The sequence below is a fragment of the Triticum urartu genome, chromosome 6A (genome assembly GCF_056163025.1).
Source record: "Triticum urartu cultivar PI428250 chromosome 6A, HENAU_Tu73, whole genome shotgun sequence".
Lineage (NCBI taxonomy): Eukaryota > Viridiplantae > Streptophyta > Magnoliopsida > Poales > Poaceae > Triticum > Triticum urartu.
In genome coordinates, this window is record NC_141878.1 from 234859745 (window position 1) to 234887584 (window position 27840).

At 43.5% G+C, this 27840-nt stretch overlaps 1 protein-coding gene across 19 annotated transcripts in view; it reads right to left on the reverse strand.

Moving 5' to 3' along the window:
- The window catches only part of LOC125513227 (uncharacterized), a 58622-nt gene extending 31172 nt beyond the window's left edge, over positions 1–27450 (reverse strand). The window contains exons 1-13 of one of the 19 annotated variants that reach the window (XM_087527687.1): positions 27239–27332; positions 27034–27137; positions 26339–26423; positions 25756–25858; positions 25142–25372; positions 24391–24463; positions 24123–24279; positions 23551–23915; positions 22711–23110; positions 22547–22626; positions 20593–22450; positions 19052–19185; positions 12288–15670 (exon numbers count right to left, since the gene is read on the reverse strand). In XM_087527687.1, coding sequence (XP_087383813.1) covers positions 14995–15417 — 423 coding nt within the window. In that variant the 5' untranslated portion in view covers positions 15418–15670; positions 19052–19185; positions 20593–22450; ... (8 more) ...; positions 27034–27137; positions 27239–27332 and the 3' untranslated portion in view covers positions 12288–14994. Of the gene's footprint in view, positions 1–12287; positions 15671–17439; positions 17766–18135; positions 19186–20592; positions 22451–22546; positions 22627–22710; positions 23916–24122; positions 24280–24390; positions 24464–25141; positions 25373–25755; positions 25859–26224; positions 26424–27033; positions 27138–27186 lie in introns of those variants that run through there. The other 18 variants (XM_087527696.1, XM_087527690.1, XM_087527688.1 and 15 more) reach the window with 18 other exon arrangements.
- Between the last annotated feature and the right edge of the window lie 390 nt (positions 27451–27840).

A 27840-nucleotide genomic window follows, 5' to 3' on the forward strand; every position in this document is an offset into this window, starting at 1 on the left:
TTTATATGTTGATGTTATATGCACGAGTAGAACACAAGTGAGTTGTGGGCGATATAAGTCATACTGCCTACCAGCATGTCATACTTTGGTTCGGCGGTATTGTTGGATGAAGCGGCCCAGACCGACATTACGCGTACGCTTACGCGAGACCGGTTCTCCCGACGTGCTTTGCACAGAGGTGGCTTGTGGGTGACAGTTTCTCCAACTTTAGTTGAACCGAGTATGGCTACGCCCGGTCCTTGCGAAGGTTAAAACGGAGTCAAATTGACAAACTATCGTTGTGGTTTTGATGCGTAGGTGAGATTGGTTCTTACTTAAGCCCGTAGCAGCCACGTAAAACTTGCAACAACAAAGTAGAGGACGTCTAACTTGTTTTTGCAGGGCATGTTGTGATGTGATATGGTCAAGGCATGATGCTGAATTTTATTGTATGAGATGATCATGTTTTGTAACCGAGTTATCGGCAACCGGCAGGAGCCATATGGTTGTCGCTTTATTGTATGCAATGAAATCGCGATGTAATGCTTTACTTTATCACTAAACGGTAGCGATAGTCGTGGAAGCATAAGCTTGGCGAGACGACAACGATGCTACGATGGAGATCAAGGTGTCACGCCGATGACGATGGTGATCACGGCGGTGCTTCGGAGATGGAGATCACAAGCACAAGAAGATGATGGCCATATCATATCACTTATATTGATTGCATGTGATGTTTATCTTTTATGCATCTTATCTTGCTTTGATTGACGGTAGCATTATAAGATGATCTCTCACTAAATTATCAAGTAGTGTTCTCCCTGAGTATGCACCATTGCGAAAGTTCTTCGTGCTGAGGCACCACGTGATGATCGGGTGTGATAGGTTCTACGTTCAAATACAACGGGTGCAAAACAGTTGCACACGCAGAATACTCAGGTTATACTTGATGAGCCAAGCATATACAGATATGGCCTCAGAACACGGAGACCGAAAGGTCGAGCGTGAATCATATAGTAGATATGATCAACATAAAGATGTTCACCAATGAAACTACTCCATCTCACGTGATGATCGGACATGGTTTAGTTGATTTGGATCACGTGATCACTTAGAGGATTAGAGGGATGTCTATCTAAGTGGGAGTTCTTAAGTAATATGATTAATTGAACTTAAATTTATCATGAACTTAGTCCTTGATAGTATCTTGCTTGTTTATGTTGATTGTAGATAGATGGCTCGTGCTGTTGTTGCGTTGAATTTTAATGCGTTCCTTGAGAAAGCAAAGTTGAAAGATGATGGTAGCAATTACACGGACTGGGTCCGTAACTTGAGGATTATCCTCATTGCTGCACAGAAGAATTACGTCCTGGAAGCACCGCTGGGTGCCAGGCCTGCTGCAGGAGCAACGCCGGATGTTATGAACGTCTGGCAGAGCAAAGCTGATGACTACTCGATAGTTCAATGTGCCATGCTTTACGGCTTAGAATCGGGACTTCAACGACGTTTTGAACGTCATGGAGCATATGAGATGTTCCAGGAGTTGAAGTTAATATTTCAAGCAAATGCCCGGATTGAGAGATACGAAGTCTCCAATAAGTTCTATAGCTGCAAGATGGAGGAGAACAGTTCTGTCAGTGAGCATATACTCAAAATGTCTGGGTATAATAATCACTTGATTTAGTTGGGAGTTAATCTTCCGGATGACTGCGTCATTGACAGAATTCTCCAATCACTGCCACCAAGCTACAAGAGCTTCGTGATGAACTATAATATGCAAGGGATGAATAAGACTATTCCCGAGCTCTTCGCGATGCTAAAAGCTGCGGAGGTAGAAATCAAGAAGGAGCATCAAGTGTTGATGGTCAACAAGACCACTAGTTTCAAGAAAAAGGGCAAAGGGAAGAAGAAGGGGAACTTCAAAAAGAACGGCAAGCAAGTTGCTACTCAAGAGAAGAAACCCAAACCTGGACCTAAGCCTGAAACTGAGTGCTTCTATTGCAAGCAGACTGGTCACTGGAAGCGGAACTGCCCCAAGTATTTGGCGGATAAGAAGGATGGCAAGGTGAACAAAGGTATATGTGATATACATGTTATTGATGTGTACCTTACTAATGCTCGCAGTAGCACCTGGGTATTTGATACTGGTTCTGTTGCTAATATTTGCAACTCGAAACAGGGACTACGGATTAAGCGAAGATTGGCTAAGGACGAGGTGAGGATGCGCGTGGGAAATGGTTCCAAAGTCGATGTGATCGCAGTCGGCACGCTACCTCTACATCTACCTTCGGGATTAATATTAGACCTGAATAATTGTTATTTGGTGCCAGCGTTGAGCATGAACATTATATCTGGATCTTGTTTGATGCGAGACGGTTATTCATTTAAATCGGAGAATAATGGTTGTTCTATTTATATGAGTAATATCTTTTATGGTCATGCACCCTTGAAGAGTGGTCTATTCTTGTTAAATCTCGATAGTAGTAATACACATATTCATAATGTTGAAGCCAAAAGATGTAGAGTTGATAATGATAGTGCAACTTATTTGTGGCACTGCCGTTTAGGTCATATCAGTGTAAAGCGCATGAAGAAACTCCATACTGATGGACTTTTGGAACCACTTGATTATGAATCACTTGGTACTTGCGAACCGTGCCTCATGGGCAAGATGACCAAAACGCCGTTCTCCGGTACTATGGAGAGAGCAACAGATTTGTTGGAAATCATACATACAGATGTATGTGGTCCGATGAATATTGAGGCTCGTGGCGGATATCGTTATTTTCTCACCTTCACAGATGATTTAAGCAGATATGGGTATATCTACTTAATGAAACATAAGTCTGAAACGTTTGAAAAGTTCAAGGAATTTCAGAGTGAAGTTGAAAATCATCGTAACAAGAAAATAAAGTTTCTATGATCTGACCATGGAGGATACGAGTTTGGTGTACATTTGAAAAATTGTGGAATAGTTTCGCAACTCACGCCACCCGGAACACCACGGCGTAATGGTGTGTCCGAACGTCGTAATCGTACTTTACTGGATATGGTGCGATCTATGATGTCTCTTACTGATTTACCGCTATCGTTTTGGGGATACGCTCTAGAGACGGCCGCATTCACGTTAAATAGGGCACCATCAAAATCCGTTGAGACGACGCCTTATGAACTGTGGTTTGGCAAGAAACCAAAGTTGTCGTTTCTGAAAGTTTGGGGCTGCGATGCTTATGTGAAAAAGCTTCAACCTGATAAGCTCGAACCCAAATCGGAGAAATGTGTCTTCATAGGATATCCAAAGGAGACTATTGGATACACCTTCTATCACAGATCCGAAGGCAAGACTTTTGTTGCTAAATTCGGAAACTTTCTAGAGAAGGAGTTTCTCTCGAAAGAAGTGAGTGGGAGGAAAGTAGAACTTGACGAGGTAACTGTACCTGCTCCCTTATTGGAAAGTAGTACATCACAGAAAACTGTTTCTGTGACACCTACACCAGTTAGTGAGGAAGTTAATGATAATGATCATGAAACTTCAGAACAAGATACTACTGAACCTCGTAGATCAACCAGAGTAAGATCCGCGCCAGAGTGGTACGGTAATCCCGTTCTGGAAGTCATGATGCTAGATCATGATGAACCTACGAACTATGAAGAAGCAATGGTGAGCCCAGATTCCGCAAAGTGGCTTGAAGCCATGAAATCTGAGATGGGATCCATGTATGAGAACAAAGTATGGACTTTGGTTGACTTGCCCGATGATCGGCAAGCAATTGAGAATAAATGGATCTTCAAGAAGAAGACTGACGCTGACGGTAATATTACTGTCTACAAAGCTCGACTTGTCGCAAAAGGTTTTCGGCAAGTTCAAGGGATTGACTACGATGAGACCTTCTCACCCGTAGCGATGCTTAAGTCTGTCCGAATCATGTTAGCAATTGCCGCATTTTATGATTATGAAATTTGGCAGATGGATGTCAAAACTGCATTCCTGAATGGATTTTTGGAAGAAGAGTTGTATATGATGCAACCAGAAGGTTTTGTCGATCCAAAGGGAGCTAGCAAAGTGTGCAAGCTCCAGCGATCCATTTATGGACTGGTGCAAGCCTCTCGGAGTTGGAATAAACGTTTTGATAGTGTGATCAAAGCATTTGGTTTTATGCAGACTTTTGGAGAAGCCTGTATTTACAAGAAAGTGAGTGGGAGCTCTGTAGCATTTCTGATATTATATGTGGATGACATATTACTAATTGGAAATGATGTAGAATTTCTGGATAGCATAAAGGGATATTTGAATAAAAGTTTTTCAATGAAAGACCTCGGTGAAGCTGCTTACATATTAGGCATTAAGATCTATAGAGATAGATCAAAACGCTTAATTGGACTTTCACAAACCACATACCTTGACAAAATTTTGAAGAAGTTCAAAATGGATCAAGCAAAGAAAGGGTTCTTGCCTGTGTTACAAGGTGTGAAGTTGAGTAAGACTCAATGCCCGACCACTGCAGAAGATAGAGAGAATATGAAAGATGTTCCCTATGCATCAGCCATAGGATCTATCATGTATGCAATGCTGTGTACCAGACCTGATGTGTGCCTTGCTATAAGTCTAGCAGGGAGGTACCAAAGTAATCCAGGAGTGGATCACTGGACAGCGGTCAAGAACATCCTGAAATACCTGAAAAGGACTAAGGATATGTTTCTCGTATATGGAGGTGAAAAAGAGCTCATCGTAAAAGGTTACGTTGATGCAAGCTTTGACACTGATCCGGACGATTCTAAATCGCAAACCGGATACGTGTTTACATTAAATGGTGGAGCTGTAAGTTGGTGCAGTTCTAAACAAAGCGTTGTAGCGGGATCTACATGTGAAGCGGAGTACATAGCTGCTTCGGAAGCAGCAAATGAAGGAGTCTGGATGAAGGAGTTCATATCCGATCTAGGTGTCATACCTAGTGCATCGGGTCCAATGAAAATCTTTTGTGACAATACTGGTGCAATTGCCTTGGCAAAGGAATCTAGATTTCACAAGAGAACCAAGCACATCAAGAGACGCTTCAATTCCATCCGGGATCTAGTCCAGGTGGGAGACATAGAGATTTGCAAGATACATGCGGATCTGAATGTTGCAGACCCGTTGACTAAGCCTCTTCCACGAGCAAAACATGATCAGCACCAAGGCTCCATGGGTGTGAGAATCATTACTGTGTAATCTAGATTATTGACTCTAGTGCAAGTGGGAGACTGAAGGAAATATGCCCTAGAGGCAAAAATAAAGTTATTATTTATTTCCTTATATCATGATAAATGTTTATTATTAATGCTAGAATTGTATTAACCGGAAACATAACACATGTGTGAATACATAGACAAACAAAGTGTCACTAGTATGCCTCTACTTGACTAGCTCGTTAATCAAAGATGGTTATGTTTCCTAACCATGAATAATGAGTTGTTATTTGATTAACGGGATCACATCATTAAGTGAATGATCTGATTGACATGACCCATTCCATTAGCTTAGCACCCGATCGTTTAGTATGTTGCTATTGCTTTCTTCATGACTTATACATGTTCCTATAACTATGAGATTATGCAACTCCCGTTTGCCGGAGGAACACTTTGGGTGCTACCAAATGTCACAACGTAACTGGGTGATTATAAAGGAGTACTACAGGTGTCTCCAAAGGTACATGTTGGGTTGGCGTATTTCGAGATTAGGATTTGTCACTCCGATTGTCGGAGAGGTATCTCTGGGCCCTCTCGGTAATACACATCACTTAAGCCTTGCAAGCATTGCAACTAATAAGTTAGTTGCGGGATGATGTATTACAGAACGAGTAAACAGACTTGCCGGTAACGAGATTAAACTAGGTATTTGGAATACCGACGATCGAATCTCGGGCAAGTAACATACCGATGACAAAGGGAACGACGTATGTTGTTATGCGGTCTGACCGATAAAGATCTTCGTAGAATATGTAGGAGCCAATATGGGCATCCAGGTCCCGCTACTGGTTATTGACCGGAGACGTGTCTCCGTCATGTCTATATTGTTCTCGAACCCGTAGGGTCCGCACGCTTAAGGTTACGATGACAGTTATATTATGAGTTTATGCATTTTGATGTACCGAAGGTTGTTCAAAGTCCCGGATGTGATCACGGACATGACGAGGAGTCTCGAAATGGTCGAGGCATAAAGATTGATAGATTGGAAGCCTATGTTTGGATATCGGAAGTGTTCCGGGTGAAATCGGGATTTTACCGAAGTACCGGGAGGTTACTGGAACCCCCCGGGAGCTATATGGGCCTTAGTGGGCTTTAGTGGAAAAGAGAAGGGGCAGACCAAGATGGGCCGCGCGCCTCCCCCCTCCCCTAGTCCTATTAGGACAAGGAGAGGTGGCCGGCCCCCCATCTCTCTTTTCCCCCTCCGCGAATCCTATTCCAACTAGGATTGGGGGGGGGGGGGTCCTACTCCCAGAGGGAGTAGGACTCTCCTGGCGCACCCTCCTTGGCCGGCTAGCCTCCCCCCTTAGTCCTTTATATACGGAGGCAGGGGCACCCCAGAGACACACAAGCTGATCCACGTGATCTGTTCCTTAGCCGTGTGCGGCGCCCCCAGCCACCATAGTCCTCGATAATATTGTAGCGGAGTTTAGGCGAAGCCCTGCTGCTGTAGTGCATCAAGATCGTCACCACGCAGTCGTGCTGACGGAACTCTTCCCCGACACTTTGCTGGATCGGAGTCCGGGGATCGTCATCGAGCTGAACGTGTGCTAGAACTCGGAGGTGCCGTAGTTTCGGTGCTTGATCGGTCGGATCGTGAAGACGTATGACTACATCAACCAAACGCTTCCGTTGTCGATCTACTAGGTATGTAGATCATACTCTCCCCTCTCGTTGCTATGCATCACATGATCTTGCGTGTGCGTAGGAAATTTTTTGAAATTACTACGAAACCCATCAGTGGCATCCGAGCCTAGGTTTTATATGTTGATGTTATATGCACGAGTAGAACACAAGTGAGTTGTGGGCGATATAAGTCATACTTTGGTTCGGCGGTATTGTTGGATGAAGCGGCCCAGACCGACATTACGCGTACGCTTACGCGAGACCGGTTCTCCCGACGTGCTTTGCACAGAGGTGGCTTGTGGGTGACAGTTTCTCCAACTTTAGTTGAACCGAGTATGGCTACGCCCGGTCCTTGCGAAGGTTAAAACGGAGTCAAATTGACAAACTATCGTTGTGGTTTTGATGCGTAGGTGAGATTGGTTCTTACTTAAGCCCGTAGCAGCCACGTAAAACTTGCAACAACAAAGTAGAGGACGTCTAACTTGTTTTTGCAGGGCATGTTGTGATGTGATATGGTCAAGGCATGATGCTGAATTTTATTGTATGAGATGATCATGTTTTGTAACCGAGTTATCGGCAACCGGCAGGAGCCATATGGTTGTCGCTTTATTGTATGCAATGAAATCGCGATGTAATGCTTTACTTTATCACTAAACGGTAGCGATAGTCGTGGAAGCATAAGCTTGGCGAGACGACAACGATGCTACGATGGAGATCAAGGTGTCACGCCGATGACGATGGTGATCACGGCGGTGCTTCGGAGATGGAGATCACAAGCACAAGAAGATGATGGCCATATCATATCACTTATATTGATTGCATGTGATGTTTATCTTTTATGCATCTTATCTTGCTTTGATTGACGGTAGCATTATAAGATGATCTCTCATTAAATTATCAAGTAGTGTTCTCCCTGAGTATGCACCATTGCGAAAGTTCTTCGTGCTGAGGCACCACGTGATGATCGGGTGTGATAGGTTCTACGTTCAAATACAACGGGTGCAAAACAGTTGCACACGCAGAATACTCAGGTTATACTTGATGAGCCAAGCATATACAGATATGGCCTCAGAACACGGAGACCGAAAGGTCGAGCGTGAATCATATAGTAGATATGATCAACATAAAGATGTTCACCAATGAAACTACTCCATCTCACGTGATGATCGGACATGGTTTAGTTGATTTGGATCACGTGATCACTTAGAGGATTAGAGGGATGTCTATCTAAGTGGGAGTTCTTAAGTAATATGATTAATTGAACTTAAATTTATCATGAACTTAGTCCTTGATAGTATCTTGCTTGTTTATGTTGATTGTAGATAGATGGCTCGTGCTGTTGTTGCGTTGAATTTTAATGCGTTCCTTGAGAAAGCAAAGTTGAAAGATGATGGTAGCAATTACACGGACTGGGTCCGTAACTTGAGGATTATCCTCATTGCTGCACAGAAGAATTACGTCCTGGAAGCACCGCTGGGTGCCAGGCCTGCTGCAGGAGCAACGCCGGATGTTATGAACGTCTGGCAGAGCAAAGCTGATGACTACTCGATAGTTCAATGTGCCATGCTTTACGGCTTAGAATCGGGACTTCAACGACGTTTTGAACGTCATGGAGCATATGAGATGTTCCAGGAGTTGAAGTTAATATTTCAAGCAAATGCCCGGATTGAGAGATACGAAGTCTCCAATAAGTTCTATAGCTGCAAGATGGAGGAGAACAGTTCTGTCAGTGAGCATATACTCAAAATGTCTGGGTATAATAATCACTTGATTTAGTTGGGAGTTAATCTTCCGGATGACTGCGTCATTGACAGAATTCTCCAATCACTGCCACCAAGCTACAAGAGCTTCGTGATGAACTATAATATGCAAGGGATGAATAAGACTATTCCCGAGCTCTTCGCGATGCTAAAAGCTGCGGAGGTAGAAATCAAGAAGGAGCATCAAGTGTTGATGGTCAACAAGACCACTAGTTTCAAGAAAAAGGGCAAAGGGAAGAAGAAGGGGAACTTCAAAAAGAACGGCAAGCAAGTTGCTACTCAAGAGAAGAAACCCAAACCTGGACCTAAGCCTGAAACTGAGTGCTTCTATTGCAAGCAGACTGGTCACTGGAAGCGGAACTGCCCCAAGTATTTGGCGGATAAGAAGGATGGCAAGGTGAACAAAGGTATATGTGATATACATGTTATTGATGTGTACCTTACTAATGCTCGCAGTAGCACCTGGGTATTTGATACTGGTTCTGTTGCTAATATTTGCAACTCGAAACAGGGACTACGGATTAAGCGAAGATTGGCTAAGGACGAGGTGAGGATGCGCGTGGGAAATGGTTCCAAAGTCGATGTGATCGCAGTCGGCACGCTACCTCTACATCTACCTTCGGGATTAATATTAGACCTGAATAATTGTTATTTGGTGCCAGCGTTGAGCATGAACATTATATCTGGATCTTGTTTGATGCGAGACGGTTATTCATTTAAATCGGAGAATAATGGTTGTTCTATTTATATGAGTAATATCTTTTATGGTCATGCACCCTTGAAGAGTGGTCTATTCTTGTTAAATCTCGATAGTAGTAATACACATATTCATAATGTTGAAGCCAAAAGATGTAGAGTTGATAATGATAGTGCAACTTATTTGTGGCACTGCCGTTTAGGTCATATCAGTGTAAAGCGCATGAAGAAACTCCATACTGATGGACTTTTGGAACCACTTGATTATGAATCACTTGGTACTTGCGAACCGTGCCTCATGGGCAAGATGACCAAAACGCCGTTCTCCGGTACTATGGAGAGAGCAACAGATTTGTTGGAAATCATACATACAGATGTATGTGGTCCGATGAATATTGAGGCTCGTGGCGGATATCGTTATTTTCTCACCTTCACAGATGATTTAAGCAGATATGGGTATATCTACTTAATGAAACATAAGTCTGAAACGTTTGAAAAGTTCAAGGAATTTCAGAGTGAAGTTGAAAATCATCGTAACAAGAAAATAAAGTTTCTATGATCTGACCATGGAGGATACGAGTTTGGTGTACATTTGAAAAATTGTGGAATAGTTTCGCAACTCACGCCACCCGGAACACCACGGCGTAATGGTGTGTCCGAACGTCGTAATCGTACTTTACTGGATATGGTGCGATCTATGATGTCTCTTACTGATTTACCGCTATCGTTTTGGGGATACGCTCTAGAGACGGCCGCATTCACGTTAAATAGGGCACCATCAAAATCCGTTGAGACGACGCCTTATGAACTGTGGTTTGGCAAGAAACCAAAGTTGTCGTTTCTGAAAGTTTGGGGCTGCGATGCTTATGTGAAAAAGCTTCAACCTGATAAGCTCGAACCCAAATCGGAGAAATGTGTCTTCATAGGATATCCAAAGGAGACTATTGGATACACCTTCTATCACAGATCCGAAGGCAAGACTTTTGTTGCTAAATTCGGAAACTTTCTAGAGAAGGAGTTTCTCTCGAAAGAAGTGAGTGGGAGGAAAGTAGAACTTGACGAGGTAACTGTACCTGCTCCCTTATTGGAAAGTAGTACATCACAGAAAACTGTTTCTGTGACACCTACACCAGTTAGTGAGGAAGTTAATGATAATGATCATGAAACTTCAGAACAAGATACTACTGAACCTCGTAGATCAACCAGAGTAAGATCCGCGCCAGAGTGGTACGGTAATCCCGTTCTGGAAGTCATGATGCTAGATCATGATGAACCTACGAACTATGAAGAAGCAATGGTGAGCCCAGATTCCGCAAAGTGGCTTGAAGCCATGAAATCTGAGATGGGATCCATGTATGAGAACAAAGTATGGACTTTGGTTGACTTGCCCGATGATCGGCAAGCAATTGAGAATAAATGGATCTTCAAGAAGAAGACTGACGCTGACGGTAATATTACTGTCTACAAAGCTCGACTTGTCGCAAAAGGTTTTCGGCAAGTTCAAGGGATTGACTACGATGAGACCTTCTCACCCGTAGCGATGCTTAAGTCTGTCCGAATCATGTTAGCAATTGCCGCATTTTATGATTATGAAATTTGGCAGATGGATGTCAAAACTGCATTCCTGAATGGATTTTTGGAAGAAGAGTTGTATATGATGCAACCAGAAGGTTTTGTCGATCCAAAGGGAGCTAGCAAAGTGTGCAAGCTCCAGCGATCCATTTATGGACTGGTGCAAGCCTCTCGGAGTTGGAATAAACGTTTTGATAGTGTGATCAAAGCATTTGGTTTTATGCAGACTTTTGGAGAAGCCTGTATTTACAAGAAAGTGAGTGGGAGCTCTGTAGCATTTCTGATATTATATGTGGATGACATATTACTAATTGGAAATGATGTAGAATTTCTGGATAGCATAAAGGGATATTTGAATAAAAGTTTTTCAATGAAAGACCTCGGTGAAGCTGCTTACATATTAGGCATTAAGATCTATAGAGATAGATCAAAACGCTTAATTGGACTTTCACAAACCACATACCTTGACAAAATTTTGAAGAAGTTCAAAATGGATCAAGCAAAGAAAGGGTTCTTGCCTGTGTTACAAGGTGTGAAGTTGAGTAAGACTCAATGCCCGACCACTGCAGAAGATAGAGAGAATATGAAAGATGTTCCCTATGCATCAGCCATAGGATCTATCATGTATGCAATGCTGTGTACCAGACCTGATGTGTGCCTTGCTATAAGTCTAGCAGGGAGGTACCAAAGTAATCCAGGAGTGGATCACTGGACAGCGGTCAAGAACATCCTGAAATACCTGAAAAGGACTAAGGATATGTTTCTCGTATATGGAGGTGAAAAAGAGCTCATCGTAAAAGGTTACGTTGATGCAAGCTTTGACACTGATCCGGACGATTCTAAATCGCAAACCGGATACGTGTTTACATTAAATGGTGGAGCTGTAAGTTGGTGCAGTTCTAAACAAAGCGTTGTAGCGGGATCTACATGTGAAGCGGAGTACATAGCTGCTTCGGAAGCAGCAAATGAAGGAGTCTGGATGAAGGAGTTCATATCCGATCTAGGTGTCATACCTAGTGCATCGGGTCCAATGAAAATCTTTTGTGACAATACTGGTGCAATTGCCTTGGCAAAGGAATCCAGATTTCACAAGAGAACCAAGCACATCAAGAGACGCTTCAATTCCATCCGGGATCTAGTCCAGGTGGGAGACATAGAGATTTGCAAGATACATGCGGATCTGAATGTTGCAGACCCGTTGACTAAGCCTCTTCCACGAGCAAAACATGATCAGCACCAAGGCTCCATGGGTGTGAGAATCATTACTGTGTAATCTAGATTATTGACTCTAGTGCAAGTGGGAGACTGAAGGAAATATGCCCTAGAGGCAAAAATAAAGTTATTATTTATTTCCTTATATCATGATAAATGTTTATTATTAATGCTAGAATTGTATTAACCGGAAACATAACACATGTGTGAATACATAGACAAACAAAGTGTCACTAGTATGCCTCTACTTGACTAGCTCGTTAATCAAAGATGGTTATGTTTCCTAACCATGAATAATGAGTTGTTATTTGATTAACGGGATCACATCATTAAGTGAATGATCTGATTGACATGACCCATTCCATTAGCTTAGCACCCGATCGTTTAGTATGTTGCTATTGCTTTCTTCATGACTTATACATGTTCCTATAACTATGAGATTATGCAACTCCCGTTTGCCGGAGGAACACTTTGGGTGCTACCAAATGTCACAACGTAACTGGGTGATTATAAAGGAGTACTACAGGTGTCTCCAAAGGTACATGTTGGGTTGGCGTATTTCGAGATTAGGATTTGTCACTCCGATTGTCGGAGAGGTATCTCTAGGCCCTCTCGGTAATACACATCACTTAAGCCTTGCAAGCATTGCAACTAATAAGTTAGTTGCGGGATGATGTATTATAGAACGAGTAAACAGACTTGCCGGTAACGAGATTGAACTAGGTATTTGGAATACCGACGATCGAATCTCGGGCAAGTAACATACCGATGACAAAGGGAACGACGTATGTTGTTATGCGGTCTGACCGATAAAGATCTTCGTAGAATATGTAGGAGCCAATATGGGCATCCAGGTCCCGCTATTGGTTATTGACCGGAGACGTGTCTCGGTCATGTCTACATTGTTCTTGAACCCGTAGGGTCCGCACGCTTAAGGTTACGATGACAGTTATATTATGAGTTTATGCATTTTGATGTACCGAAGGTTGTTCGGAGTCCCGGATGTGATCACGGACATGACGAGGAGTCTCGAAATGGTCGAGACATAAAGATTGATATATTGGAAGCCTATGTTTGGATATCGGAAGTGTTCCGGGTGAAATCGGGATTTTACCGGAGTACCGGGAGGTTACCGGAACCCCCCGGGAGCTATATGGGCCTTAGTGGGCTTTAGTGGAAAAGAGAAGGGGCAGACCAAGATGGGCCGCGCGCCTCCCCCCTCCCCTAGTCCTATTAGGACAAGGAGAGGTGGCCGGCCCCCCATCTCTCTTTTCCCCCTCCGCGAATCCTATTCCAACTAGGATTGGGGGGGGGGGGGGAATCCTACTCCCAGAGGGAGTAGGACTCTCCTGGCGCACCCTCCTTGGCCGGCCAGCCTCCCCCCCCCTTAGTCCTTTACATACGGAGGCAGGGGCACCCCAGAGACACACAAGTTGATCCACGTGATCTGTTCCTTAGCCGTGTGCGGCGCCCCCAGCCACCATAGTCCTCGATAATATTGTAGCAGAGTTTAGGCGAAGCCCTGCTGCTGTAGTGCATCAAGATCGTCACCACGCCGTCGTGCTGACGGAACTCTTCCCCGACACTTTGCTGGATCGGAGTCCGGGGATCGTCATCGAGCTGAACGTGTGCTAGAACTCGGAGGTGCCGTAGTTTCGGTGCTTGATCGGTCGGATCGTGAAGACGTACGACTACATCAACCAAATGCTTCCGTTGTCGATCTACTAGGTATGTAGATCATACTCTCCCCTCTCGTTGCTATGCATCACATGATCTTGCGTGTGTGTAGGAAATTTTTTGAAATTACTACGAAACCCATCATTATATGCATTTAATGTAGTCCATAATTCAAATTTGAACTACAATCACATGCTCCAGTGAAGCAAATGGGTGTGAAATCATACATGTGTCATTGGGTGCATGTTTAAGTCTTATTTAAGGAATGGGAATGAATTACAAACTTCTCGTCATCCTGAAACATTGAGAATCTCGGTTTTTAAATCCCAGTAAATCAAAAAGTCACCCAAAAACTTGAAACTTGGCATAGTTTCATAACATGGCACATATATGTCGTGGTAAAAAATCGTTCAGTTTGAGAAGAGGCACACACATTAGTAGCCAACGAAGTCCTTTTTGAAACAAAAAACTGACACGTTAATATCGCAAACGGTTGTATTATATTAACCGTGTCGAAATTTAACCATACTCGGTGGCGTGTGTGCAGCTGTTTGATTAGACGGGACGAGCGTGAGAAGTCCGCCGTGCAGGCTCGACGGGACGCATGCGAGCAGTCTGCCGCACAGGTTTGATGGGACGCGTGCATCCTGTCCACCTCACAGGCTCGACGGGACACGTGCGAGCAGCAAGGCCGCCCATGCTCACCTGAAAGCGAGCTCTTTGACCTCCATGCACCAGCCGCCACTCGCCTCGCTCACAACTTCTCCAATAATGGGTTAATTAAAGTACCTAGACGGAGGGTGTTTGCTTGCAATCCCATGGCAGCATTTGCTTTTTTCGTGTTTTCAACTAGTATTCTGCCCTAATTTAAATTGCCACATCGGGCAATGGATAACACGACCACAAATAAAGTGGCAATGGATAATATGACGACAAATTTACAATGGCGCAGATAATAATTGTCTTACATATTCCGGATATTTTAAAATGCCACATGCGGCAAAGCCCGGAAGACACGGGGGCAAGATAAGAAGGAAATTGTAGACAACGATCTGGGTCGCTACTGTCTCTACTCGTCGATGGATCGCCGGGCGGCGAAATCCTCCAGCTCCTTCTTCAATTCCTCATGACTTTGCTTGAAAGCACCCACGGATTCCTCCACCTCCTGCTCGCGCTCGATCCGGAGCTTCCTCAAGCCACCCATCAGTTCCTCGACGATCGCTTTCAGCGTCATCTCCAAGGCACTGCTCTACTCATGCAGCATCTTCCAGCCGGCGGCCTCCTCCTCCTTCTCGGCGACCAACTTGAGGAGCTTCACATTGTCACCCATGAGTTGCTCAACGAGGCCGGTCGCCTTGTCAACCGAGGCATCGCTGATCTTGAGCAGCTTCATCAAGCTGTCGACCAGCTCTTGCTGCATAGTGACGCCAGCGAGAATGTTGTCATCGCCAGTGAAGGACTTCAGGAACACCGGCTCATCATGATGGCCGACGCCGTGAATGCACTTGTGAGAGCCCCCGCGTTCCCGTGAGAGCTCATTCGAGGGCTCCGCGGCGTGCCGAGACATCTCTGTTGCGGCTGCGGCTTCGCGGCGGGAACTCTCTAGTGCTTCTGCGGCCTTGGTCTTTGCTGCCTGGTTATATGTCCACCCTAAACTCCTCCTACCGGTCATGGCGGAACGACTTGACAAAAAAAACTAGTTTTGTGGGTGATGAGGAGAGAAACTGTGAAGTAATTTTCAAGTGGGTAGTTTTTATAGCCCGGTGCTAAGTGTGAACACATATTATTTTGATAGGTGTGAACAGATTTGCAATTACTTACTGCGAGAAACAAGGTCAAAATTTATTGATGGCAGAAGGTTGATCACGTGGTTGCTCGCCGTTGAGGCGCCCGCGGTGCGCTCTACTCCGGCGTCCCTGCGCACTCTGCTCGCCGTTGAGGCAAAGTTACAATGGAAATGGTTAATATTCTTAATAATTGCCTTACATATTCAGGATAATTTCAAATGCCAAATGCGGCAAGGCCCAGAACACTCACAACCTACATATGCATACAATTATAATAAAATATAAGCTAAAAGGCTGAGCTGGCGGCCTTCCGACGATGGTCTTCTCGGACTCCATGATCAGCATAGCACCCTTGCGACCGTTCACTCCGAGTGTACCGACCCGCCTCTGCCTATGCGGAGCTGCAGGTGCTGGGAGGCTCTTGGGCCTGCTAGGCCTCTTCCAGAAGAGCTTGACAGCATGCAATCGTGCGCATGACAACTTCGCGGAATCGCTCCATTTCCATGTCTCAGGCCTGGTAGCAAATTTCGTCGATCAACTGCATCCTCAAGATATCACGTTGGCGATGTTCTACTTCGTCGAGGACGTCAACTCCACCAAGGATGCGCTCGAGCCTAGCCACCACATCATCGAGATCAAGGTTGACATGGCCGCCGCGGGCAATGATGAAGCTGCATGCTGCCTTTGTCTTGACTGAATCGCAGAGGTCCTCTGCCCATTCCTTGCGGGGCATCAAGCTCTCGATGAGCACTAGTGACGGTGGTTCTTCGGGTGGGTCGTCGATCATGCCGCCGAGCAGCTCTGGATCTTTTGCATGGTGGATGGCAAACTGCTCATCACACCTCCTCTCCAATATGTCGATTGTGCTCCCAAGGACTATGACGCCGATATCGCTATCGATGGGCTATGGTGCCTGCACCGGCCGATGAAGCTCTTGCTCCCCGACCTGCTCCGGCTCGTTCTCCTCGCCGAAGATGTAACGCGAGTAGGCGTCGACGTCGAAGCTTTGGTCGTTGCCTGGCATGCTTGGAATAACTAATGGTAGATGTGTGGGGACTAGATCTTCGCAGAGTGTCGCGGCGGTGCGTTGCTGTCTGGGTTATATGTAGCAAGCCGTTAGCTGGTGGCGGGAAACCGGTGAGGGAATAGGCGTGGATTTTACAATTCACCCATGTGGAGCACGGGAAGCATTCGCTAGAGCGCGGGAAGACTAAGTGGAGCACACACAGCCCGAATATCGTACCTAGTGCCATGTGTTATTTATCACACAAGTGTTAACATAAGGAAATGCATGTGTAACTTACTAATCATCGCACACGAGTACCCGCAGACGCATTGTGTGCGATACTCCTAGCCACCGCAAGCAACTAGTTTGCATTTTCCAAAGTTTTTTGTACACACAAAATCGCACACGTACTAACTGTATTAACAGTCTGTGTTGTAAATTCTCATCGCAAGCAGTTCATCCGAGTCGGCTATTTGCCACGTATCACACACATCTTGTTAAGTTGAACCATTTCTGTTGCGTTCGCTAATCGAAAACAGTTCATCCGAGTGAACCGTATGCCCTATATCACACACACATTGATCTGGCTAACCGTTTACGTTGCACTCCCTAATAGCAAACGGTTCATCGAAGCGAACTGTATGCCATATATCGCACACACATTAATATGGCTGCCCGTTTCTGTTGTTCTGCCTCATCGCAAACAGTTTGAACGGTTTAACCGTGTGCCCTGCATCACACACACAACTAAAATCTAAACTGTGTTTGATGCATCCTCCATTGCAAACATTTTGATGCTTTTTGACAGTTTTTTACATCCCCGTTTGTGATTAATGCATCACACATTGTTTCGTCAAAGGGTCTGTGATCATAGTGTTGCGTTAGCAGCATCCTGCAGTAGTAAACCTGCCTTGCAGGAAATATTTAACTTTATTCAAATTATAGAAGAGAGTCTCCCACAAGCTTGGGGGAGGCTTTGCCAATTACTTAATGCTTTGCCTGATCATCCTATTAAGAAAAATGAAATACTTGATATCTTCTATAATTGACTAACCGATGTTTCTAGGAATTTCCTAGATAGTTGTGCTGATTGTGTTTTCATGGAACGAACTATTGGACACGTTGAATAATTATTGAATAATATATTGAAAAATTATGATGATTGGACTCTTCCTAAACCACCAGCTAAACCCACTCCAAAGAAGAGGGGTATATTATATCTCAGTCCTGAAAATATGCAAGAGGCAAAGAAATCTATGAAGGAAAAAAGTATTAAAGCTGAGGATGTTACAAATTTAAATCTTATTGAAGAAATACATGGGCTTATTACACCACCACTGCCTAAGGCGGTAGAGGTAAATTCTCTAATGAAGTTCAATGATAATGGCAATCCTCACAATATGCATCCTAGCCAATGCCTTTATGAGTTTGAAAACTATATTAGAAAACAAGATCACTTCAATGCAAATGTTATGAAATAGTTGAAATACAATTCTGATATGATTGCTCACTTGAGTGACTTGTTATTTAGAATCTCAAATGATGTTGGTGTTAGAAAGCATGTTTCTATGATACACACCTAGTTAGAACAAGTTGCTAAATTTCAAAAAGAATTGCTTGATGAAATGGATAATAATAATATACATGAATTTGTTGTTAGAGTTGCAACTAGAGGAGGTAAAATGACTTAGGAACCACTTTATCTCGAGGGACACCCAAAAAGAATTGTACATGATTCACAAAGAGCTAACACTAGTGCACCTAGTTCTAAAAAGAACAGGAGGAAGAAAAATGATAAAACTATGCATGCTTCTAGTGAACCTGAAATAGAGAAACCTCCTGATAATGATAATAAAACTTCTATCTCTGATACTGAAACTCAGTCCGGTAATGAACATTCACCTTGTGATAATAAAAAAGATAATGCTGATGTTCATGAAGACTCTCAACCTAATAATAATAAAGAACCAGACAATGATGTTGAGATAGAACCACCTATTGATCTTGATAACCCCCAACCTAAGAATAAAAGGTATGATAAAAATGACTTTGTTGCTAGAAGACACGGTAAGGAAAGAGAACCGTGGGTTCAAAAACCTATGCCCTTTCCACCCAAGTCAACTAAAAAGAATGATGATGAAGAATTTAAACGCTTTGCTGAAATGCTGCGGCCAATTTTTTTTGCGTACTCGCTTGACTGATATCTTAAAAATGCCTCCTTATGCAAAATATATGAAAGACATCATCACTAATAAGAGAAAAATACCGGAAGCTGAAATCTCCACTATGCTTGCTAATATATACTTTTAAAGATGGAGTTCCTAAAAAACTTGGAGATCCGGGAATACCAACTATACCTTGCTCCATCAAAAAGAATTATGTGAAAACTGATTTGTGTGATTTAGGAGTTGGTGTTAGTGTTATGCCTTTCTATTTATATAAAAGACTTGATTTGAATAAATCCACACCTACTGAAATATCTTTGCAAATGGCTGATAAATTAACTGTCATACCTATCAGTATTTGTGAGGATGTGCATGTTGTTGTTGCTAATATTACTATTTTGACTGACTTTGTTATACTTGAGATGCCCGAGGACGACAACATGTCGATTATCCTTGGTAGACCTTCTTGAATACTGCAAGGGCTGTTATTGATTGCAATAAAAACAAAGTCACTTTTCATATCAATGGTAATGAGCATATGGTGCACTTTCTGAAGAAACAATTCCAAGTGAATGGTATTAATGTTATTGAAAAAACTCCAACAATCACTATTGAAAGTTTTCAAATACCTCTACCTACTGTCAAAAAAAAATATAAAATGCTTATTGTTGAGGCATTCATATCCACATTGAGGTAACTTAGTTATTCACGAAAGTTCTTCGGTTTCATGCTAATTGAAAGTGATTGTTAATAAGACTTGATCGACCTTATTAATGAATCATTTTTTAGCGATATAAAGTCAATGAATTTAATAAGCACTACCTTCTGCCCTACTTTTTGTTTTTTGTTTTTATTAGTTAAATAAAATAAAATGCCATGTTTTGTCTATTTTGTGATTTTCTCAGGCAATAAAAATGACCCAAAAATAAAAGTTCTCAAAATACAATGAAAATTTAATATGATTTTTTCTGAATTTTTGGTGCAAATAACATCAGGGGGAGGTGCACCAGGTGGGCACAACCCACTTGGGCACGCCAGAACCCCTGGGCGTGCCCTGGTGGGTAGTGGTCCTCACGTGGGCCCCCTCAGTTATCTCTTTACACCACATCATCACCTACCTTCGAAAAAAATCCCCATAGCTCTCTCTCTCGTGTTCTTGCTCTCAAGCCCGCAGATTTCGATCTCTTTGCTCGAAGCTCCGTTTCTGAAACTATTTCGAGGGATTGTTGCTTGGTATGTAACTCCACTGTTTGTCCAATTAGTTTTTGTTTTAGTGGTTTATATTTTGAATAATTAGCTACTTTTGGTGTTGCTGTAGATGAACTTGCATGTTAAATTCTTAGAGTTCTAAGTAGTTTGAATGCTTGCTATGGTCTCTATGTATCCCTATGAGTAGTTGATATTATTTTTGTGAAGTTTTGTCAAGAAAATTTTATGGGCTAATAAATTTCAGAATTTTTGTTCATAGGAAAACCATGAATATCTTTAGGAAGTTTGGCTCCAAAAACTCCAAGGGTGTTATTCGAGAGTCATCTGACAGTGACCTCCATCCTGGGAGGTTGGCGGAAGTACGGCCGTGCGAATGACCGCACACCCAGTTCGTGGAAGAAGCTGGAATCCTTCAGGAGTTCACACAACTAGTGGACCCGCTGCACCAAATGGCGCAGAGGCACACTAAATCCATGTCTGGGATGAAACAACCATCCATGGTTTAATCCCCTTTAATAGAAAACATGGTGGATTGTTGTCTACAATGAGATGTATATAGACATTTTAATTTGATAGCACAAAATATTCGCTACCATGTTCGCATTGAAAATATTTGCATTTTTCAGTGACTGTGTGTTGGAGCAAAAAATACATAAGCTTTTGTTTAAAAATATATGTACCTTTAAAGTGATCAGTGGAAAAAGGATCTCACTTGTACCAACAGAACATGATGTGGTCCATAAACATACTAAATGTCCTCTGAATTCATTGGTTCAAATATCATGGCTCCACAGGATGGTCACGCAAAAAAAAACACTACTTCATGAGACTTAGCAGCAAACATGCAATGCACAAAAATGATCAAATGGTTAATAAACCTGCCATTCGTCCTGAAGCTAGTTCGGTAAGAAAGAACATTTAGCGAAGTAAGATGGAGATTTTCTAAGCTTGTGGCAAGCATGCAATGTGTAGGACTGGATAAATCATTAATGGTGTTTTGGGGAACAATAGAAGTAAGCACTCATCGTCCATTCCGAATAAAAACTTCGCATTATCAAAAATCCATAATCAAGAAATGCAAAATAGATGCCACACCTCAACATAAATCTTGCTCAGTAGGGAATACATGAACTATCCATTTTGTTGTAAAACAAAATAACTGACATGACGTCATACATATCTTTCTTCATTTTATCCAAGAACTTGGTGGCAGTAATCCACTCCTTCCAATCGAAGAAAAATGTAAAGGAAAAAAGAAGATGAGGCAGTATGTACCCTTGCCACTGGCTAGGAGAATCTCAGCATAGGAACAAGAGAAGTTTGAGATATAATCCAACTGGGGCAGTAAAGAGAATACCAATCTAGCCTAGCACTACACAGAAGAAAGAGGTGGCACTGATCATGCTTCATGACAAAATGATCCATAATTCTTTCTTGAACATCGTGTAACAAAAAGTAGGACATGAGAAAGTAATAACATTTTAGGTGAAAGGCTGAATATGTTTAGGCTGGATAAAAAAGAAAAGTCCCACTGAGAAGAGCTGCTTCTCATAAAGATCTAAACAAATCCCAACCAACTTGATGGTCTGTCCTAAAATATTCTACCTTTTCATGATAAGCAGGTTAATCGTGCACAAACAAGATAATTGATATTCCAACAAACGACAGCTAGCTTTCAACTACACAAGATCCCTGTAGTTCTAGTTTTGGTTGCAAGGCTGTCACAAGATCCCTGCAGTTTTAGTTTTGGTTTGGTTGCAAGGCTGTTAGACTTATACTAATTTCAGAAGTTCAGATATAGTAAAATTCGTACAAAACAGAACATCTGAACTGCACAAGAACTCTGTAGTTTTAGATCATATAAAAACAAAGCACAATAGGACTATCCCTGAAAATGAAGTGCAGAAGGGTCATTTTCTGAACGATACAAGTACTATGCTTCTTATCAAATTAGCCACTGTAAGCTCTCAGTTCACCGGTAGAGAAAAGGTTAATTTATCCTTTATGGTACACATATCATATTGTATATGCAATAGTCTATGCTTTAAGTCAAACATTTATCATTCATCATAACAAAAGATTCACATCTAGTATGTTCATTTATGTTCCATAATGGATTGCAAACTAAGAGTCGTTATAAAGAATTTGTAGGTATCAAAGAGGGAAAGTTGTACCACCAATTATCAAAACCACTTAAATGAGGTCACCAAGGTGGGAAGGGAGGGAGGGAGGGAAGGAGAGAGATACCATTTTGCTGGGCTAACAGCAGGTTGATAATAGGTGGAGGCATTGGGATTCCAGGAAGCACCGCCTCCCAGTACACCTTTAGTATCTCCTCAGAGTTTGGCATCGCCGTTGTGACCGCATCGGCGAAACTCACAAGCCAGACCCCCTCTCCTCCAGTGACCCGCGTGCATCAGAGAAGACGGGTAATTTTCAGGAGCGAGAGGTTGGGTATATTATACAAAACACTACTGTAACATGTGAGTAGGAACAGGATGACCCCAGGTTGCAATCAAGAACCACCGAATTAAGAATCTACAATGAGTAAAAGAAATTACATACTGAGAAACCCCAACAATTAGGCAATCCATTCCCGACATGATTAATTCACAAGCCCAATTAGCATTATACCTCACAGCCGGAACAGTGGTGGTTGCAACACTTCTATATGCTAGCACAGAGCATCCAACTCTCAGTCCGCACTCCGCACCCTGTATCCACCCGAGCAGAACCAGGTCAAACAAATGAAGAATGGAAAAAAGAGAAAACTTCGAACATGCTGCAAGAGCTGGTACCGAGACGAGGAGTCGAGTGTGGATATGTCGACTGAGAGCTCGTGCACCAGCTGCAGTCGTCGTCAGCTACCCGCTGAGGCCGCCGTATGAGCCGGCTGTCGTCGAATCATGAAAGAGGGTGTCGAGTGTGACCGTCGTTGTGTCACCTCGGGAAGCCGACGAGGCCGGCATCGAGTGCCAGGTGAGACCAGATCCCATGAGGCGTGCGCAACCGAGCTCCGGGCAACCGCTCCCCCATAGCCAAACTCGCGACGCGTGCGCAGTCTGAAGCTCCGGGGTAGCCGCTCCCCTACAGCCGACCTCGCTGCTCTAAACATGCCATGTCAGCCTCTTGACCCTCCCCAGCTTGCCAACCCTCGATGTGAAGAACCCACCGCTCCTGATATCCCGCGGCGATGACCTGCACTGATCTAGAACCATCACACACGGCGGCGCGAATCCAGAACGTGGCGAAGCAGATGACGGAGCCAGCGTGCGAAGCCTCGATCCACTCCTTTCGTATGCTGGCCTTGCTCGCGTTGCTCCTCGAGAAACATGTTGTGAGGTAGGGCTGCCGGGAGGCCAGCGGCCGGAGACAAGGCGGTGGAGGAGACGAAGCAGCGAGACGAGAAGGCAGATCGGTGGCTAGGGAGGAGAAAGGAGGAGAGAGGGAAGGAGGGGGTGCACGGCTTGGGACGGGAGGGAACACTGTCTTCGCTGCACGTTCAGCGCTGCATCAAAAGCAAACACCCACACCCAGCCGCAGGACCCGGCATGGCGCACGACACGACGCACGACCCACGACCCGGCTCTCTCCAACCCCAGATGATACACGAGCGAGAACAAAGGCAAGGCACATACCCGTGGGACCAGCAGCCAACTCGGCCCACCAGTCATAGTGCGAAAAGGCAGCAACGTGTGAGCATGTGTCAGTCCATCTCTTAACCACCGCAGATGATGCACGCATGGTGCATGCTTTTTGACTTCCCATGCGTTCGCTCGCACGGTTGGAGAGAGGGCTCAGCATCGGGTGGGATCCCTTTCTTACCGTCTTGTTCGCCTGCTCCTTTACTACCACTAGTAAGCTTGCACGTGCAATGCACGTCTCATTTGACTTAAAATTTTGAATATGCAAAGCTTCAGTAAATTCCAATCCATATATAGCTACTTGTAATTCACTCTGCAATGATTTGTACCATCTTCAATATGCTCTGCGAGTTTGAAACCTGATAGGATCCACTACTTCAGAAATCACAAACTTATATAAAGAAGCTATAGTACCGATTGTGTACTCTCGAGAAAACAAACTTGCGGAAAGCTTATATCGACATTAAATCAATTGACATAAATTCTTTGTTGATAAATCAATAGAAACCTATTTAATATCATACGCTTATAGGGGGGGTACCAGATCAGTATCAAAGGCAACTTACCTCTTTTCTGGTCTAATGCACATATGCTTGTACCAATGACTGCTACCACATATATAAGCATATATATTGTGCGATGCTTAGAAGGGGCGTGCTTTCAAATTCCCAAGGAGAAGAGCACTTATATAGTCCGTCAAATCGGGTCAACAATTCAACATGCCTGTAGATATCGAGTGATGTGAGTTGACTATAGACAAATAGCTAAATAAAGGAGATGAGGAAATTAATATTAGTAGTGTAATGAACTTCATACTGACTGCAAGTCACGTACATGTAGTCAAGTTGAAGCAGAAATCATTTTTCTTGGAACATAATTTGGTAGCACTTCATCATTGCCATGAAACCTGTAATTTCAAATGTCAGTCTTCAGATACATAATTGTTAATTTAAGTCTTAACTGAATCTCTGCAAGCAAGCATGATGGTTTTAGCATCAGATACATAAAGATTAGGATAACCTGGCATACAAATCACCTCAAATTAGGGTATACCAGGTTTGCAAAATTCACAGTTGTAGCACAGTACTATATAGTATAGTGAGTAGCTTGTGCTTCAGGCCACCGACACACAACATACTGGAAACAGTAATACCCATCTGATGACTTGTACCGGTGAAATGATGCAAAGAATAAGGTGAAGAGAGCATAGAGAGAAGGTCAGACAACATGTGATTACGACCGACTCCATTTGGTAAAGGAAATAGAGGATCCCTGCCCCCATCTAGAACCATCCATTATATAGTTTTAGTGTTCAAGTACGTTATTAAACCTTCCAATATGGATTAGACGACATCATCAGCAACCTGTCGTATGTCCATCGGAAGTATCAATTGGACTACTCTGAATGGGAAAGATAAAAATCCCCAAGGGTTAAATACCGGCGAACAAAATAATATCATAACAAAAAAAATTATAAGACATGCAAAACCACTACAATTTTCAAAGTATATAGCTAAATTCACTTTCATTTTTCACTTCTGTACGTATGCAAAAATGTAATAAGGGTTTTACAGACTTGTGGTACCTCTTTTAGTTTTTTAAGTGATGCGTCCTCAAAAGTATAGCAATTAAGAAAAGGCCGGCATGCCTGCAGTGGCGGAGGCGGGATTAGTGGGATTAGGATGTTGGGGAGGGCCGGTTGGAGCAGAAAACAAGGCAAATGCTGCATTGTTCATGTGTTTATTATGAACAAATCCATAGTATTGGGAGGGGGGCAGGGCCCCTTGCTGGTCATGTGTTCATCGCCACACAATGCCTGCAAATAAGAACAAAATTTTTTCTCACTACAATGACTTTGATAGTTAAATTTATCAGTACACATTTAACTGGGAATAGAAATATTTTAGATGATGTACTCCTAATCCCTCATTCGAACGGTTGATTACTTCATATGTTGACGAACCAAAAAAATGATAGGGGCACATACATACTCTTAAGTCAATTTATAAACCTTGATGGAGAAGGAGATGTTAACAAATAGACTGATATTTGTCAGTTGTGACTGAAATTAGGTAATTCATAAAAGGATAAACTCTAAAAATTAGCAGAAAAGAGGAATATGGAACATTAGCATGGAGTTTTATAGTCGGAGATCTGATGGTGTAGATGACCATTGTTGAATTGTAGTTTGATCTATACCCTAACCACACACATAGTAAAGGTGGCAGTGGCTCCAGCGTCCACGAAGGCAGTGAAACTGGGACTCCGAAATATCCTTGTTTCCTTGTTCTGTGTTCAAGGGCTGCTCGAAAGGGTGGTATTTCAACAATTAGACAATAGCTAGCTGATTCATATCAACTCATAGCACGACAATAAAAGGCGATAAAAAACAGCAAACAAGAAAATGACATCTAAACGCTACACCACTCAAACAAATGCTTTTTTTGGTATTCCAAACTGCAAGACTACAATGAACCTTGTACCCATCTGTTTATAAATAAGCATTTGTAGCTAATAATGGATCGATCAAACTGTGATAGAGAAACAAAATTGCATAAAGAGTTGTAGCAAGGAACCAAAATCAAAGGGGTTCCTAACCCGGGTTGGGGAAACCTATCAAACTTGCAATCTGAGCAAGCTAAAAAGGCGATGAAATAAATCCTCTCACCTAAAGTAAGGAGGAAGCTTGCATGTGGTTGACAGTGAGGTGCAGAGGTTGAGGTTGTTGAACCAATCACACATGCAAAATTCAGGATTTTCTATTTCCTTGTGAGACACATACCTTGAATAATGAAAGAATGACATCGCAAGACACTGGACAATACATTTCAATTTAGCATCTAGAAATTGTTCTCCCGGTGGAAAACCTACAAGCATAGAAATATAGGACATCGTGGTGAAGAATTTGAATAATATTCTTACTGAAGTACAGTGAGAGCAAAACATAGCACACAAAGCGTAAATAGAAGACCTCAATATTTCAGCATGAGTATTAAACTATTAATGGTAAATACAAATGAACAGTTTTGCATTTCATTGAAGATGCTCTAGCCATAGGGTGAAATTCATTTGAAAAATCTGAAAACACACATTTGTTAACCATTGCCTTCGGAACTGAACACACACATCCAAAACACCTGAAATCTGGTTTCCATGATTCTTTGTGGTACACAGCTAAATTGTAAACTTATTAATATATTTCGTTGCTTATTTGGTTCTACAAAGAAAATTTTGGATACTATTGAGAACATCAGCACTATAAGCCTGTGATGCATACTGTCTATATTCCTACAGCATGTGCAAGTAAAATGCAAACACTGTGTCATGATAGGTTTTTTTTGCTTTGTGATGCGAAACCTCTCTTTCATCAGTCACATACAGAATTGACGTTTCATCACTTACTTAGATTATATCATCACGCAGCAACAGAAATACAAATTAACAAGGGGGGGGGGGGGGGGGGGGGGGTGATCTTGCCTTATCAATTTCCTGTTGCTCTTGCTCCTCCCTCACATACTCGGATCCAATGTGATCCCCTCCTACTACAAGGAATCATGACTTGGACAAGAGAAGGTGCAGAACTGTGTATGTGAGAGAGGAAAAGTAGATCAGAGAAAGAAAGAGATGTACCTGCAGGTTTCATTCATCAACGACAAAAGGGTGTGGAGCTAGGGTCCCTCACCATCGGATGCAGGCACACCCCTTCGGAGAGGAGACACGCGGTCGGCATCTGCCTCCCCGCCGCGCACAACAGGGCCACCTCCCTCGCCCATGTCCTCACCGACGCCTACACGGTGCTCGCCGACTGCGCCGTCCCTGGAGGGACTTCCCCTTCGCGGGGCACCTCTTCCTCGACGGAGGCGGCAGTGCGTGGAGGAGGGATGGCGGCGGCGGCGGACCGGGCGGCGCGCCGACGGCCCTGACGGCTCGGCTGGGCGCGGCGGCCCTGACGGCTCGGCTCTCCTCTGGGCGCGGCGCGTTGTGGACGGGGCGGGGAGGGGCCGGACCGGGCGGCGCGTGGACGGGGCGGCCGAGCGGCTGGAGAGTGGGCGTGGCGGTCCGGCGGCGTGCAGACGGAGGCGGCGGTGGCTGGCGGGGAGTATGTGGGGGGAAGAGGTCGGGCAGGGGCCAAACTGCCCGAGGGCGTGGTCACGGGAGGGCGCTTTTTTTGACCGCACGTGTTTATGAGGATTGTAACCCAATGGCATGGTAGGTAATTAAAGCATAAAACATATTTGGTGTTTTGAAGCGATGTAGACCATCAGATTGCAGGTTTGAATGGAT